This window comes from Haliotis rufescens, unplaced genomic scaffold, assembly GCF_023055435.1.
Source record: "Haliotis rufescens isolate VD_foot unplaced genomic scaffold, xgHalRufe1.0.p SCAF_21, whole genome shotgun sequence".
In the NCBI taxonomy this organism is placed as follows: domain Eukaryota; kingdom Metazoa; phylum Mollusca; class Gastropoda; order Lepetellida; family Haliotidae; genus Haliotis; species Haliotis rufescens.
In genome coordinates this window covers 14,477,563-14,494,738 of record NW_025963902.1, presented here as the reverse complement: position 1 = coordinate 14,494,738, position 17,176 = coordinate 14,477,563, and the positions used below count along the sequence as shown (strand labels likewise).

The 17,176-nt window shown below is 41.4% G+C and overlaps 1 protein-coding gene across 1 annotated transcript; it reads left to right on the top strand.

Moving 5' to 3' along the window:
- The first annotated feature begins 389 nt into the window (after positions 1-389).
- LOC124121313 (orexin receptor type 2-like) lies at positions 390-16,050 on the top strand. Its single transcript, XM_046484305.2, has 2 exons — positions 390-496; positions 14,898-16,050. The coding sequence occupies exons 1-2, from the start codon at positions 390-392 to the stop codon at positions 16,048-16,050; spliced, it is 1,260 nt and encodes a 419-aa protein (XP_046340261.2).
- The last annotated feature ends 1,126 nt before the right edge of the window (positions 16,051-17,176 follow it).

Genomic DNA, 17,176 nt, shown 5'->3' with positions numbered 1-17,176 from the left:
TGTTAAACGTTGTGCAGCTATGTTTCTGGCTGGGAGAACAAGCCTTGATGATGACCCTAGATCTCGGTTGTCCCTCAACTTCCATCAATTCAATTCAAATCAATCAAGGAAATAGAAAAACTTATAATGTCAGATGGACGTATTACCATTGCTGAACTTGAGGAATACACAGGTATATGCCATGAATCCATTGAAACTATTATTCATGAACATTTACAGATGAATAAGATATATGATCATTGAGTGCCAAAGTTTCTAAATACTAATCTTAAGGAAGAAGGAACTGACATTGCCAGAGAAAAGTTAGAGCTAATTGAGCAGGATTTCGTCAAATTCAAAAAGAGATTAGTAACGAGTGATGAAACGTGGGTCTACCACTATGTGTCGGAATGGGAATCAACAGAACTGCACCATTTCACTACGCTGGCACCAAAGAAATTCAAGGGTTCAAGATCAGGGAAGACAGTTATGGCTACTGTATTCTGGGACGCAAAAGGTGTGATCCTTGTTGATTACTTAGAAAGTCGATTACCGGTGCCTACTGTGCTGATTTGCTTCATCGCCTGAGAGGTTCTATCAGAGAGAAGCGGCACGGAATGCTGACTGCTGGAGTTCTACTCTGTCCTGACAATGCCTCTTCTCACATCTCTCGACTTGCAAAGGCTTTTGTGCGACAATGTGGGTTTCGACGAGCTTTCTAACCCTCCATACTCGCCAAACCTGGCACCAAGTGATTTCCACTTGTTTCCTTCGGGGAAAGTGCTATGACGACAACGATGACCTCAAAGCTGCCGTGAATTGTTTTTTGCAGGGAGGCTTCAGACAACTTCTTCCGTAATGGAAATGAAAAGCTTCACTATATGACATGTGAAGAGTATTGAAAAGCATTAAGATTATGTTGAAAAATATAATTAAAAACACTTTCACAATTGTTGTTTTTCTTTGTTAGGCTGAGAACATTTTGACCAGCCCTCGTACTTAATGATGCCAACGAGATCCAGTTGTCATTGATCATGATGATTTTGTAGAGGACGTCTTTTGGAGGATTAAATTACTTAAGCAAGAAATCGATTTTTATACTCATCATATACTGAGAATGAAATTGAGTGCACGCTGATCTTTTGACCGGGGTAATAATGTAAGTGCTTTGACTACGTTTAAGGGCGCATTATAAATATGCACATTATAACTATTCATATGATATACAGATTAAATTTGAAAAGCAGCAAAGAGCAAATGCTGATGGAGACAGTTCGGAGTTCAGAGTAAGGGCCCGACAGACCAATTACTCCGTGATTTAAATTACCCTTGGCAGACCAGGCGAGTTGTAGCGTCATGGCGAGCATTGACCACGACGACGCGACAATACGTTCAGGTAACTATAGAATGGTCCAGTTAAGCATTATAATTATGCACATTATAACTATTCTTATTATATACAGATTAAATTTGAAAAGCAGCCAAGAGGGTTTGGGTGATCCTGACACACTCAGGCTTGTTAGGCTCATCATCAGCTCATGGTCCTTTCCCCCTCTACACACAGCCAAGACAGCGAATGGGACTTTTTCCCATGAATCAGTGCCTAGTCGAACCCACCAAGAACATTTCGGACAGTGTGAAGAATCCCCAACACTGCAGCCTTCTGCATTACCCAGATTATCAGAAGGGCTGTATTCCTGGCAGCAAACTCGGGTACTCTCCCAGTTGTTGTTGTTGCATTAGGTGTTTAAGAGGTCGCCTTCTGCCTAGGCAATTTCGGCTGACCTGTCCCTCTTTGGGACTCCTGTGTGTGAGAAGGGTTCACATATCTATTGTGACAAAATTTCTGTTTTTGCATTGATATGATTTCTATTTTCTTATATTGATATGATTTCATTTTTATCCTTGGCTGCTCTGTCCATATACGTTCGAGCAGCTGTCCATCTCTCAGAAATAGAGTTAGTTTGGCCTTCGCTATTGCATCTCTTGGCTTTAGGAGATCTATGACAGATAGCGGATCTAACTGCAATTCTTGTTTTAACCTAGCCCGGGCTGGGGCATGGTCTTGACATTCTAGTAACAGGTGGTCAATGGTTTCAGCCTGATTGCAAGATGAACAAACCTTGTCATAGTGCTTTTTGTGACCAAGTCTGAGGCGTGAGATAGCAGTTTCAATTTTCCTTTCATTTGAGTATGAGTTTGGCTTTTGCTGGACCTTGGGTTGAATTTTGTATAGCCATCTGCCGATCTTACTTGCGTCCCATTGGGTTTGCCATCTTTTTGCTATGGAGGCTTTGATTTTGCTTTTTATCTCTAGTTTACTAAAGGGAATAGGCTGTATATCCGCTTTGTCTAGAGCTAGCTTCGCCAGTGAGTCTGCTTTTTCATTTCCATGAATATCTATGTGAGAGGGGATCCAACACAGCTCCACCTGTTGCCCTTGGTCCGATAGTTTTGTATATTCGTATAGAATATTGTTGACTGTGTTTGGCCTGGAGTTTGAGTTTCTTCCACTGATGGCCTGAAGTGCACTTAGCGAGTCTGATAGGATGACTGCCTTTGCTTCCGGGAGTTCCGGTATGAGTTTGAGTGCATGATGAATTGCCTCCAATTCAGCCGTGAATACTGACTGACCATCGGGCAAGCGAACTGAATGTGCTTGGGGTTTGGAGCTGTGGATATGGATCCCGTAACCAGCACTGTTGTTGATAGGATTCTTGGATCCATCAGTGTATATATGGGCCCAGCTGTCCCAGGTAGTTTGAATTTTAGTGATAGCTACTGATCGTAGTAGGGTTGGGTTTTCTCTTTTAGTGACTTCTGATGTTAAAGCAGTGTCAACTTTGGGAGTTTGTAAAGTCCAGGGAGGGTGTAACCCTTTGTAGTGACTTTCTGGAGGCTGAATGTCATCGCAGTTGTGACTTCGAATGAGTTCACGTACTAATATCCCAGATGGCTTTAGTGAGGGATTTTTTCGAGCTAGGGCCTCATCTCGAGCGTTTTTGTCTTGCCATATCTTTTTAACCAAAGGGTTTGATGTTCGTCCCCAGAACACTCTCCCAGTGTCAGTCAACAAGTATATATACAGGTAGGAGACAGTGTTTATACAGTAGAGAAGATATCAGATGTAGTTACACTGGAGAGGAGAAGCCTGCTATGTACACAAAAGGGTAAAACACATTGACCAGCGAACAAAAAGATTGTCTACTGTTTTGGGTCTTTGATGAGTTGACGGTACGCCAGGTGTACGTAATAGCCTGGGTCACGGTTGATTGATGGTTGGAGTCTGGAGGGATTTGACTTTGTCCCACTGGATGCTGTGGTTTGGGTTGTCATGGATATGGAGAGCTGGCTTAGCACAGCATCCAGAGGGCCTATAGGGTCTCATCTGCATCAAAATGAGTGTCTTCCTTCAGTAGGGAAGGACATTACCATTGTCTGGAACACCTGGTGTCGTCACCGTTTTTCAGTGATCAATTCATATTATTTCCGCCGCTATTTTCTCACATAAAGCCCAGTGGAATCAGTTTCGTTGGATAATCAAGACTGGTTATTCTCTGGCGTTGACGTTTATATTCCAAATGTGTAAACTGCAGTGTTGAAACCAACGGGCACGGGTATATTGCTGAAGAACCAAAATCATAATCAGATCGAGGGGCGGTGGGGTAGCCTATTTGCATTCAGAACGAGGGGCTTTGGGATAGCCTAGTTGTAATCAAACGAGGGGCGGTGGGGTAGCGTAGTTGTAATCAGAACGAGGGGCGGTGGGGTAGCCTATTTGTAATCAGAGAGGGGCTTTGGGGTAGCCTAGTTGTAATCAAACGAGGGGCGGTGGGGTAGCCTAGTTGTAATCAAACGAGGGGCGAAGGGGTAGCCTAGTTGTAATCAAACGAGGGGCGAAGGGGTAGCCTAGTTGTAATCAAACGAGGGGCGGTGGGGTAGCCTAGTTGTAATCAAACGAGGGGCGGTGGGGTAGCCTATTTGTAATCAGAGAGGGGCGGTGGGGTAGCCTAGTTTTAATCAGAACGAGGGGCGGTGGGGTAGCCTAGTTGTAATCAAACGAGGGGCGGTGGGGTAGCCTATTTGTAATCAGAGAGGGGCTTTGGGATAGCCTAGTTGTAATCAAACGAGGGGCGGTGGGGTAGCCTATTTGTAATCAGAGAGGGGCTTTGGGATAGCCTAGTTGTAATCAAACGAGGGGCGGTGGGGTAGCCTAGTTGTAATCAAACGAGGGGCGGTGGGGTAGCCTATTTGTAATCAAACGAGGGGCGGTGGGGTAGCCTAGTTGTAATCAGAACGAGGGGCGGTGGGGTAGCCTATTTGTAATCAGAGAGGGGCGGTGGGGTTGCCTAGTTGTAATCAGAGAGGGGCGGTGGGGTAGCCTATTTGTAATCAGAGAGGGGCGGTGGGGTAGCCTATTTGTAATCAGAGAGGGGCGGTGGGGTAGCCTAGTTGTAATCAAACGAGGGGCGGTGGGGTAGCCTATTTGTAATCAGAGAGGGGCTTTGGGGTAGCCTAGTTGTAATCAAACGAGGGGCGGTGGGGTAGCCTAGTTGTAATCAGAACGAGGGGCGGTGGTGTAGCCTAGTTGTAATCAGAGAGGGGCGGTGGGGTAGCCTAGTTGTAATCAGAACGAGGGGCGGTGGGGTAGCCTATTTGTAATCAGAGAGGGGCTTTGGGGTAGCCTAGTTGTAATCAAACGAGGGGCGGTGGGGTAGCCTAGTTGTAATCAGAACGAGGGGCGGTGGTGTAGCCTAGTTGTACTAGTACTGTGCGACGATTTCTTTCATTTAGAAGCTTTACGGAAACTGTGAGCGAACAAAATACTGCCTAATATCTAAACGACATAACTATATATGAAATGGAGTTATATGCGTAGGTATAACGACATACATTCAATGCCAAAAATAGCATGCCGTAAATGACGAAAACTGATTTTTCTCTATGACGTCAAAAGGCGACAGAGACGTTACACATGTACAAAGAAAAGGGGGAATAACTCCGCTATGCTCAGCACTAGTTAATTGTAACTCAGGTCACTTGGTGAGAATTAGCTGTGGGTAAGGACAATATATTTTCGTGGGGTTTTGTTCACGGGGAACCAAACTATTCCTACACAAATATCGATATTGAAACTGTATACGTTTAGTTATAAAAAATACCCATAAAAAATGATGAAATCGTACTTCATAAAAAAAGAGCTAACGAGACTGACTTGACTGATGTACCTACTTTTCAGAGGTCATTTTCAGTACTTTTGCTTGACCTAAAATGCCAGTGGATGATATCACAGAACGGGGACTTTCCCACCTTATTCAAATCTGTGACGTGTATCTATGTGGGTGATGTATTTTGAATTTCATTCGACTTCAAAGTGAGGGTTGTAGAAAAGGGAAATCGAGAGAGAAACGACATTTCCCATTTGTCATCGTGATGGGTTCCACGCTGTCGTTGTTATTCAATCAATCAGCAGAGAGAAAAAACAGGGTGATTCAGAAACTCAATCAAGAGATGTTCAATCGGTAATGTAGGCTCCGGGATTTATCCGATTAAGGCACACATGACGTCATGGTCAGATTTAGCGAATCAAATTGATGTGTTATGACATGTGTCAATGAAAGGTCAAGTCTAGGTCACCTTAAAAACATACATTTAAAGGGCAAGTTCACACGGAAATTAACCTATTTTTCTTGTACTTTTTCCACATTAAAAGTGTTAACCTAGAAGTGTCATAGACAAAAATATAAAAATATCACAATTAATTAACATATTTTTCGCATTAAAACGATTTATATTTTTCACATTTACCAAGTGTTCTATTTCCACAACAAAAACACCATGGCTTATGCCCCTTGCAATATGACGTCATTGGTGCCAATTGATAAACATTATGACGTCATCATGCTTTGTTAGAGCCGCTTCACGTGGTGTAGGTCTAGGTGTGTGATTCTAGCGTCTCAGATGCCAGCCAGCATAGTGTTATGCTGAGTCACCACTGCGCCGGAGTGTGTCGTAGGCCATGTTGTTTTACCGCAAACTGGTACTTAATATCTTTTGCGTTGAGAATAGACAGGGACCCAGTTGAATTGGCACCAATTACGTCATAATCTAAGGGGGATAACTCAGGCCTGTTTAGCTCGAAAAACGAAGGCCTCATAACGGCATATCATTTTCACACTATTGAGAGCTTCCTACTTTCACTGTGAAAAAAATGAGTGTATATTTTCAAACACAGATACTAATTAATTCTAAAATTGCGTTTTGTTTAGAAAAAGAAAGAAAGTGATTTTTGCGTGTACACTTCCCCTTTAACACTAACAGAGTAATGCGGGATTTTGCAGCTGACTAGGTCTATGGCAATCAATCCGTTTTCTCACTCTGTGTCTAGCCATATCAATCCATACTATATATCATTTACTTTGTTGGTAGATTATTCAATTGTCACAAGGTTATAGGAAATACATTCGTACATATATGTTGATAATGAGTATTACAGTAAACTACGGTTATAACGAACACGAAGGGACCACTAACTTTAGTTTGTTATAACCGTAGTTCGTTATAAGCATATATACAGCGTAACTATAGCAAATAGTCGGGACAAAAAAATCAGTTCGTTATATCCGTCAGTTCGTTATAAGCGTGTTCGTTATAAACGTACTTTACTGTATTTATGTCTTGTTGCGATTACTCAGATCCCTATTAGTCATGTTTTGGGTTATATTGGAGAATACATTTTATATTCACTGCTAATGTTTGGGTCATGTTGCGTCTACTCATTCTACTACTACTTCTACGGGTAGTTGGGGGCACGGGTGGCCCAGTCGTCTAAGGCGCCGCGATTCGCTGTGCAGAATTGTGTCCCTTGGGCACGCCAGAAACTTATGATTGTGGGTTCGAATCCCGGTTCGACCCGATTATGTTTCTAGGTTTGTCAGCACCATACCCGTGCTCGTGGAATTAACCGAAGTGGTAAACGTCTAAGACCTGCATCACTTCGGGCTTTCCTCCCACATTAGGCAGACACGTTGCGATATAACTGGAATACTGTTGAAAGCGGCGTTAAAACACAACCCACTCACTCATGTTCTATTTTTTCTTAAACAAACATCTTTTTTATTTTCCTCCTTTACAAATACTGAATCCCAGGGAGAATGTTTATTCGTGTTTCATAATATGGATTCAAGATTCAAGATTCTTTATTCAGTATTTTGGGCCATGTGGCCTAGAGTACAATTACAATTACAATAATTGCTGCGTCACGTGGTGTCAGGAAAATAAATACAAGTAGTCTTATTTAACATTAAATGCATGATTTAAGTATAAGGCCAAAGCCTTTACAATGTTGATATTTTTGGAGTTGAGTAGATTACATAAACTGTGATTATCATGATGGACATTGGATAACCAAGGCAAATAGTGGTTTCTGACAGAAGAATATTTTGAACATATAAACAAAACATGAAATTCATCCTCTTATTGCCTCCCTTTACAGTGGGTACATAGATATAGACTCAAGTCTTCATTTGAAGTCTTTCACTTTCGTAGCATGTTAATCTTAAAACCGTGTAGCGATATTCTGAATTTACAATATGCTCTCCTGAGTGATTTATTCGCGAGATTATTGATGTAAAATTCTGGCTGTAAAAGTGATTTCAACTTTGCATAATGTGACAGATATTTTGATGAAGAAATAGAATCATGCCACTCTTGAGAATACATATCAATCAGCCTTTGTTTTATTTTTTAGTAAAAATATATTTTCATCGCCAATATGTTGAGAGATCCATACAAATAAAAGGCCTAAAGAAAACAAAATATATCTTACATCAGACACCCAGGTGTGTTTATCATTATCATCTAACTGTTTAAGTAGATTGTAACATTGTTTTGGATATCGACATGGATTCATACGTAGCAATCTGAACCAGTAATTAAGTACCCTTATTTTGCTAAACACGAACATATTTTATCGCCCAGTTTCACCTAGAAGAGCTTTATTAGAGGCATATTTTCCGATACAAAGATCATTTTTAAAATAGGAAGTATGTACTTTTTCTATACATTCATAATATGTTGCCCCCCTGATTTCAGCCCCATAAAGTAATATAGGAGCAATCTGACAATCAAACATTGTACAAGTTGTTTCGAATGTTATATAGCTATTTCTTTTGAAAGCATGATAAAAGGCTCTAGTGGCTTTAGAAGCCTGTAATGCTAGGCTTTTACAGACCATTGACCAGCTGATTAGCCTTGAGGAGAAAATTACTCCAAGATACTTGTAGTAAGTGACAAGTTTTACATTTATAGAACCATAGAACCATTTTTCATTTTCTCGTATAATACCACCGTTTCAGAATACAATTAGTTTTGTTTTATCAAGATTCACACTTAGGCCCCAGGTAATGCAAAATATTCTTAAGATATCTAATTGTCTTTGTAGACCAATAACTGTATATGAGAACATATAGTCACATCGTCGGCAAAAAGTAGTAGCATAATATCTTCAATACTTTCTGAATCAAACACACCATGACAGCACGTTTTATAAATGTCAATATCAAGCTCATTAATAAAGAAGATAAACAAAAGTGGGCTTAAGATACAGCCTTGTCTTACACCGGAGCTAGTTGTAAACAAATCTGTTCTATCTTTGACTGTTTTTACACAAGCCTTAACAGCAGAATACATACTAGCTAAGACATTATACAACTCTCCATGGCAACTTTTTTGTAAGAACATATATAATTCCTTTTTCCTATCCACAAAGTTTCATATTTTGGTTACTTGGTGAGTTAATTATATTATATTACATTTCTCTACTATTGCAATTGCTTCATATTCAATAGTAATTGCTATATTCAATTACTATCCGTGCCTCAATGTGTGCTCTCAGTCTATCATATATTTATACATGTTGTTCGTTTTTCTGTAACTGCAAAGCATATACTGAATATTGTAAGTTAGTACTTCATAATTCTTATACGACTGCACTCTTTTAGCAGTTCAAGGTGGGGTGAGATGGGCTTTAACGTCGCGTCCAAGATTGTATAGCGACGTGCATGCACGTGTATGTGTGTGTGTGGCTGCTTGTACTACTTGTACTGATGCCGAGTTATAGTGCTAGCACACTGAGATACCATGCCGCAGTTTAACATGAATACCCCACTCAGACAAAGTATACTGATTCCGAGCCGACCAGTCCTTGTTTTAGCCCCTTAATACAGGGTAACAACAAGTACCATCTTTTAACGTCTTTTGGTCTTTTGGATCGAACCCCCAACCTTCCGCTCTCCGGGCGGACGCTCTACCATTAGACCACGGAGGCGGTCATTAGCAGTTCAAGGTTGCTACGACATATTATAGTCACTGATTGATATCAGATTATTCTTGTGGACACCGGTAAAACCGTAATGAGTCGTCCTTACATTCGACTTACGACGTAATTCTGCTTCTATGTATCAGTCACGAATGTTTTTGCTGTCCACATAGTATTGGTTCACGAGATGACCTCAGAGCTGAAAGTGTATTTTCATATGTATTAATGCTTAATCGGATTTATACTGTACCACTAAAATATATTGGTCGTGGTTTAATACTCTTTTTAAGTGTTGTAGAGTAATGGCCGGACCCCATTCTGTTGGGAGTACTTTCCCCGCTGTCGTCTGGTCCACACCTATTCGATCAACTGGCTACAGGCTTGCTGTCCAAACGATGTTACCCTGCCAACAAGCTGTGAACGAATCCGGTGTGCAGTGTGTATATACATCATCAGCCAACAGCTGAACACTCTCCAATGTGCAGAACATTTCATTCTTCACTTCGACGCCCAAGCCCTGGACCTTACAGTGTGATGCGACAAGGTTGTGGGTTCTGACATTAACTTTTTGTGTTGGCCTTGCAGAAACTGGGCACCACTCGGTGAAAACGCCGGACCTCTAAGGAACTGACTTTGCGAAACAAGGAACTAGCCAGTGAATTCAATTCGGACCAGAGACGTGAATGTTTTGTGAATGATGATGCCATAATTTGACCATAGAAAGTGACATTTGACATTTCATTATCATATTTGCTGAAGTATGTATTGTAATTAAATAATATATTTGATGTATATGCTTTGAGGTTATATGAAATAACATAGGATCATTTTTCTTGTTCTTTGGCACAATAGTATATTTTGAAGGTGAGTATATTAATTTTACTGTTTTCCGGATATTACTAAATTCTTGGAATTGGTTAATATTTGTCATTGTCGTTGTTTCCACGGATGTGGCGAAGCCTTTAGAGCTTCCAAAATGCTCGACATTCTACTCCTCGGTGATTTCCTTTTAGGGCAAACGATTAAGCAATGTATGGAGGGAAGTAACTCTAACCATCATCAAGATATATATTGTCATCACAAAAGGCAACTTTAAATTTGGATCATCTTTACCTTTGCGCTCTTGATGATACTACTCATCCGGCCAATGAAACTTCTCACCAATTATCACAACTAAATTTGTTCAAGAGATTCGAACCATCTGATAAACTGAAGCGACCCCTGACCTCGTTAATTCTGAAAGAGTATGTAGCGTTTTACAAACGACCTGTGTCTGTATGTTCATTCACAAAGGGTCAATATCTGGGTAGAAATGATATTCCGAAACCAGTTCATTGAATGCTGATCCTGTAACCACTAGTATCTCATTGGAATCGTCCACACTTTTTAACGGTACATGTGCCATGAGAGTTGTTTAACTACAAAATCGCAGATAAAGATTGATCACAGAAACAATACCAATTTCCTATTCATTTCGTCATACATTCCATCACCCCTTGTATCAATTCTGATAGTGTTCTATAGCAGTGTATATTATTGTTAAACATGGATTCTAACTGTTTTTTATTGGGTTTTTTGTAGAAGCTCGTTGCATTGTACTTGGACAGTGATTAGTTGTCAGGAATGTGGTACTGTTTAATGAAGGTTTTGAGGAAGTTACTATATTTAGATGCTCGTGTCATGTGTAAACTTCAGGAATACCGCGGAGTGAGAAACATGTGGAATATGTTGTGGGAGCACTGTGTGGAAATTTCCAGTAGCTAGTTAGACTGTATATTAGTGGACAAGGCCATGCCTCTCCTATCTCTCACACATTTCGTCTCTCACGCATTTCATAACATTAAGACCAGCTTTCGTGTGATGATCACTCATCACCCTCGATGTCCTGCCCAGGCCTTTCTCGGAAGTTTGACTAATTGTAATTGCCGTTCAGTAATTTGTGTTGATTTGAAACCCTAGTTAATTATAATTTTGGAATACAATTGTTAGTTTGTACATGATTTGTTGGTTGTTTGTTGGTTTCACACTAAGTACGTACAGATTTCTGGGTTAACATATTGTTTCAATTTGAGAATCGGTACGTAATAATAGCTTAAACACTGTACACCAATTCTATAACTGCTAATTAAAGAGGGAGTCAGTGTGTTGGGCTTAAAGCCGATTTGAACAGTTTTTCTTGCTATATCACAGCGTGACCGCTTAATGTGGGAGGAAAGCCCAAAGTGATGCAGGTCTCCAAATGTCAGAAACAAACTTCAGAGGCTTGAAGCTTTAATAAAATCAACACCCATCCGAAGTGAAAACGTGGTCAGCGAGTCGTGTAACTTTTTTAAAGTAGTCCGTCACGAGAAAGAGTTCCCCCCCCCCCTTAGCGGGCTGTCGCTCCTTTATCCCTCCCTCCACGATAAAACGGATCATGCTTGAAAATGTCCGAACTCTCTGTCCGTCATCTGTCCTCCTAAAACTTGTTTGCCCCTCCTGAACCTTTTGGCGTACAATGTTGAATCATTGTATGAATCATCACATTGACAGTGTCCATCAATGCTGCTAATATCAACTCCATACAGGATCAAGTTTGGTTTCCATGGCAACCTTACGTAAGACATTTACGAAAAAGAGATCAATGAAAAAACGAATCTGGCCGCCTTGAAGTGACATTTTTTTTTAAATTAGAAGATAGCATTGATGTATAGTGACCATTTAAGCATACTTCATCAAAATTTAAACATTATAGTGTTGTTGTATTCTGACATAATCCCCCTTCACAGTGATACTCTTATGCTTCCTCTGTTGGGGAATTTTATCCCAGTTTCGTAGAAGTCCTTTTCTTGGCTGTCCATAAAGCTCCTATGACGACGTCGTTCGAGTTAAAATTGGTTGGTTGGTTGGTTTGTTGTTTAACGCCGCACTCAGCAATATTCCAGCTATATGACGGCGGTCTGTAAATAATCGAGTCTGGACCAGACAATCCAGTGATTGATATCATGAGCATCGATCCACGCAATTGGGATCAATGACATGTATCAACCAAGTCAGCGAGCCTGACCACCCGATCCCGTTGGTCGCCTTTTACGACAAGCATAGTCGTCTTTTACGGCAAGCATGGGTTGCTGAAGACGGGTCGGTTAAAATTGGTTCCGGATGGAGCTACTGCATATGTGGGAACAGAAGAAGTCTGACAGAGCCAGATGAGGAGAATAAGGTGGGCGTTGAAGGAGTTCAAAGCAACATTTGTTGATTGTCGCCATGGCAACTGTCGCATTGTCATGATCGAAGAGTACATCTTTTCTCAGCTTCCCACCACGTCAATCAAATGTCGTAACTTTTGATGCCTAAAACATAGTATTATGCATTGTGCAATAAAACGATTAACAAGAAAATGTCATTGTTGTATCGTAATTTGTAAAAATGTTTAAAAAAACGTGCATTTCCGGTTTGGATACTGTTATTTCCTGTTTCAGAAAACATTTTCATTGTCGTAGAACTTAAGCACAATCAGCAAGATTGATCATTTTGTTCTAAATAAATCATTTCAAATTTCAGAAAAGCATTTATCAACTGCAGTGCACAGCGCATGGCACTAGATGACTAAATTACAAATGCAGTGATTCATTGTCACTTAGCAGCAAAAAACGCACGTTCAGAGTAAAAGTGTTTCAAAACAAGATGCCATGGATATTGCATGACTGTATCTCTGATCTTCCGTCAATCTAAAAGTAGTTAGATATTTTATTGGCATTATGCTTTTTGCTTGATGTTGACTTGCTAGTTCAAAGCAATTGTTTCGTTGTTTACGAAGTCGCAAAGTGCTGAAGATGAATAGTGCCAACTGCCACGGCTTTAATCGACAAACAAATAGAATTTATCTCGTGAGCCAAATTTATAGCTTTTCTTGATAAATAAGTCACATGAACATGAAAGTGTAAGGCTGTTCCTTCCTCCACCCTTAAACTTTTTCCTTGTCCAGATGTGTCTGTAAACAAGGAAACAAAAAGATTACACTTGAAATTGTCGACTGCCTGCCAGCGTGCATCAGGCAAATACATATTTCCAGAAGCATCCATGCAGAAGAGTCATGTATGTATTTGCTTTATAAACCTTCTTGTCGAGGTCGGGGGCACGGGTGGCCCAGTCGTCTAAGGCGCCGCGATTCGCTGTGCAGAGTTGCGTCCCTTGGGCACGCCAGAAACCTATGATTGTGGGTTCGAATCCCGGTTCGCCCCGATTATGTTTCTAGGTATGTCAGCACCATACCCGTGCTCGTGGGTTTCACCGAAGTGGTAAACGTCTGAGACCTGCATCACTTCGGGCTTTCCTCCCACATTAAGCTGACACGCCGCGATATAACTGTAATACTGTTAAAAGCGGCGTTAAACCCAACTCACTCACTCACTCACTCTTGTCGGGGTCCGTTTGTCTCATAGAAACCTTGTGGGGGAGGCCTGTTTAGAGGTTTAACATTTGAATTATGATATCCGGGTTTTACAGTTGAATTGTATAAATAGCCTTTTAATGTGCATCTTATTTTGATTTTTACTGTTGTTTTTGTCATGTTTAGTATTGTAATTCACAGTTTTCCCACTGAAACACCGGGACATGTGATGAAAGGGTATTCAATATATTGACGAAGTTGTCTGCATGCTACACGTTACGATGTCTTCGAATTCGTTTTGTAACGCGACCTCTGTATTGTTTCACTATAAGGTATTCTAATATTTCTCTTTCTTTCTGGTATTTCTAGCGTTAAGACATCTTAGATACAGTATTCCTCCTCGGTTTTGGTTGAAAATGTAAAACCTCGAGCTCGGGAGTCGAGTAATAGATTAAATTTGTACTTGGGTTTCAAACGTCCAACGTTCTAAAATCGAAGACAATAAATTAACGTTTTCATTATCAAACCCGCAACCTCACATATCGTGTTTAGTTTTGTAACCCACTGTTTTCTCAATGAGACACCTGGCAGGTGATCAAGTTGTTCAATGTTACTTGTCATGACTTCTGTTTGTGCTGCATGCTGCACGTGGTCTTTCTCTCGCACGCTTTGACTGAATTCCCTTTATACCGCGACACACTGTATTGTCTCACTAAAAGGTATCTCGATGATTTCTTATTTTCCTCTGATATTACTGCATTTACATCTGTGATGCAGAGCCATGTATGCGTTTTCTATGACGCCGATCGGGGGCACGGGTGGCCCAGTCGTCTAAGGCGCCGCGATTCGCTGTGCAGAGTTGCGTCCCTTGGACACGCCAGAAACCTATGATTGTGGGTTTGAATCCCGGTTCGCCCCGATTATGTTTCTATTGGTTTGTCTGCACCATACCCGTGCTCGTGGGTTTCACCGAAGTGGTAAACGTCTGAGACCTGCATCACCTCGGGCTTTCCTCCCACATTAAGTTGACACGCCGTGATATAACTGGAATACTGTTAAAAGCGGCGTTAAACCCAACTCACTCACTCACTCACTATAACACCCATCATCAGCGCAGGGTCATATACGTATTTGCTTTAACGCCCGTCACCACTAAAGCTGATTATTCACATATTATCCATGTGAAAATCCATTTGACTCATTCAGAAACTTACAATTCAATTTCAGGTCAACCGAAGATTCAAGTGACATAACTTTCGACCATCTCCAACCCTATGACAACGCCTACGCTCTGCAGGCTCTGCCCGCCATGTTATACCTCGCCATCCTGATGCTGGTGGGTTGTGTCGGCAACTCAGTCGTCTGCTACGTCTACACCACAAAGTTCAAACGCACCACGTCTACGACATATTTCATTGTAGCTCTGGCCGTCTTTGATCTACTGAACTGTGTAACTGGCATTCCGTATGAAATTATCGACTTAAGATACAATTACTCCCTTGGAATGATTGCAGACTGCAGAATCATGCCATTCGTCATTACCTATGTCTCCATATCATCTGCCCTGATATTGGTTACAGTAGCTGTTGACCGGTACAGGAAGGTGTGTCGAGCGTTACGTAAACAGGCGAGCAAGCGTGCAGCGAGGGTGGCAATATTAATGTGTTGTCTCGTCTCAGCCATCGTCTCAGCCCCAAGTCTCCCCTTGTATGGCGCAAGAACCATCATCATTCCCGGAGGCTACGTTAACGGCTCGGAATGCAGCAATGCCGATGACGTCATCGACTCTCTCTTCCCTGTCTTCTACAATGTGTTCCAATTTTTCGTTTTCTTTTCAGGGGTAGTCATCATTATTGTGTTATACTTATTAATATGGCGTCAGATTGGCCAGCAAAAGGATTATATGACACAGCTTACAAGAACGCCGCAGATACACGGAACGCGAGAGGAAACTGCACAAAGAACTTCCTTCACCGGAACTTCTCAAGAAGATGGCTGTGCAGCTGGAGCTGAAAATCGCCAAATTTCCAGGGCAGGTGAATGTGGTGCCCATGGTAACCTAGTGATGTCACAGCGCGGGGCACGTTCGCAGAGGACAACCAAAATGATGTTCCTGATCAGCCTCGTTTTCATCCTCAGCTTCCTGCCTCATCTCGGCATCATGGCGGCCACCGACATCAACAAGAACCTGTACGACAATCTCCACGGAGCCCAGGTCGCCGCCTACAACATCTGTCAAAGATCCTTCTTCATCAACAGCGCCTCCAACCCCATCATCTACAGCTTCTGCAGCGTCAACTTCCGCCGTGCTGTCAGGGATATGATAAAGAGGAAGAGTGATAAAGGCCCGATTGTTCACCTCCCAGAGACCGGTATTTGACATCAGGCTCAATCCACTGGCATTTAGTTTTCCAAATTCCGTTTATAAAGTGTACTGTCCTTAAAATTAAAACTTGAAAATATTGTTTTCAATTGAAATTCCAAGCAAAGAAATATTCATTTCCTTCCTAAATTTTCTATTGATACACACAGGATATTTAATTATTAAAATGTTCTATTTTTATATATTCAGGTTGTTGTCGTTGTGTGGTTTTACTTCTCATAGTAAATACTTAAGCCAAAATCCAATAGGGATAAACAATTTCCATGAGAATTTGCTTACAATACACTCAAAAGTTCCATATTTTGAGACCAGTGCCAAATATATTTCATACAATGAAGAGACACATATTTTAACTGGTTGGGATAATATTTAATACCAAACGAAATATCACAAATTAAGATTACGACATTAGATAGAGGAAGTATTCAACAGATAGCAGAATCAGAAACACTGCCTGTAAACTGTAAACAAACAAGGAAGTCAGACAGTAGCCAGTTATATAGAGGGAAGTGTTTTAATCAACTTCAAGGGGTCTCTTCAAACCGGGATGATTGTGGGTTCGAATCCCGGTTCGCCCCGATTATGTTTCTAGGTTTGTCAGCACCATACCCGTGCTCGTGGGTTTCACCGAAGTGATAAACGTCTGAGACCTGCATCACTTCGGGCTTTCCTCCCATATTAAGCTGACACGCCGTGATATAACTGGAATACTGTTAAAAGCGGCGTTAAACCCAACTCACTCACTCACTCAAACCGGGATGTGACAGTGCTGTTTGGGCGTGAGTGAGAGAGGTTTCACTTTCTCCGAGATAACAGCCACACAGTTCTATACGACGGGATATGGCCATCCCGACAATTCAAGGAGCCATATTGATGGTTACGCAGTCACTGGTAGTAGTTCACCAGGCTTGTCAGACAGTTCCTTGGTGAGGTGTGTACGTACAGGGACCCGTTCCACAAAGCTATCTCAGAGCTATAGTCAGAGTCTTCGTCATATTGTGGGAGTTACGAGCAGCTTAGCGCTGAGATCGCTTTGAGGAACGGGTCCCAGAAGAGTAGACAGGAAAGGACAAGAACTCATTAGTAGGGGAAGTGACCCTTAACTGACATTATAGCTAAAATG

What these genes read in the sequence shown, in the direction of transcription:
- LOC124121313 (XM_046484305.2), top strand. Translation starts at nt 390, where the DNA reads ATGGGAATCAACAGAACTGCACCATTTCACTACGCTGGCACCAAAGAA. An exon ending in TGTATTCTGGGACGCAAAAG is followed by an intron (nt 497 to 14,897) that starts GTGTGATCCTTG and finishes ATTCAATTTCAG; the next exon opens with GTCAACCGAAGATTCAAGTG.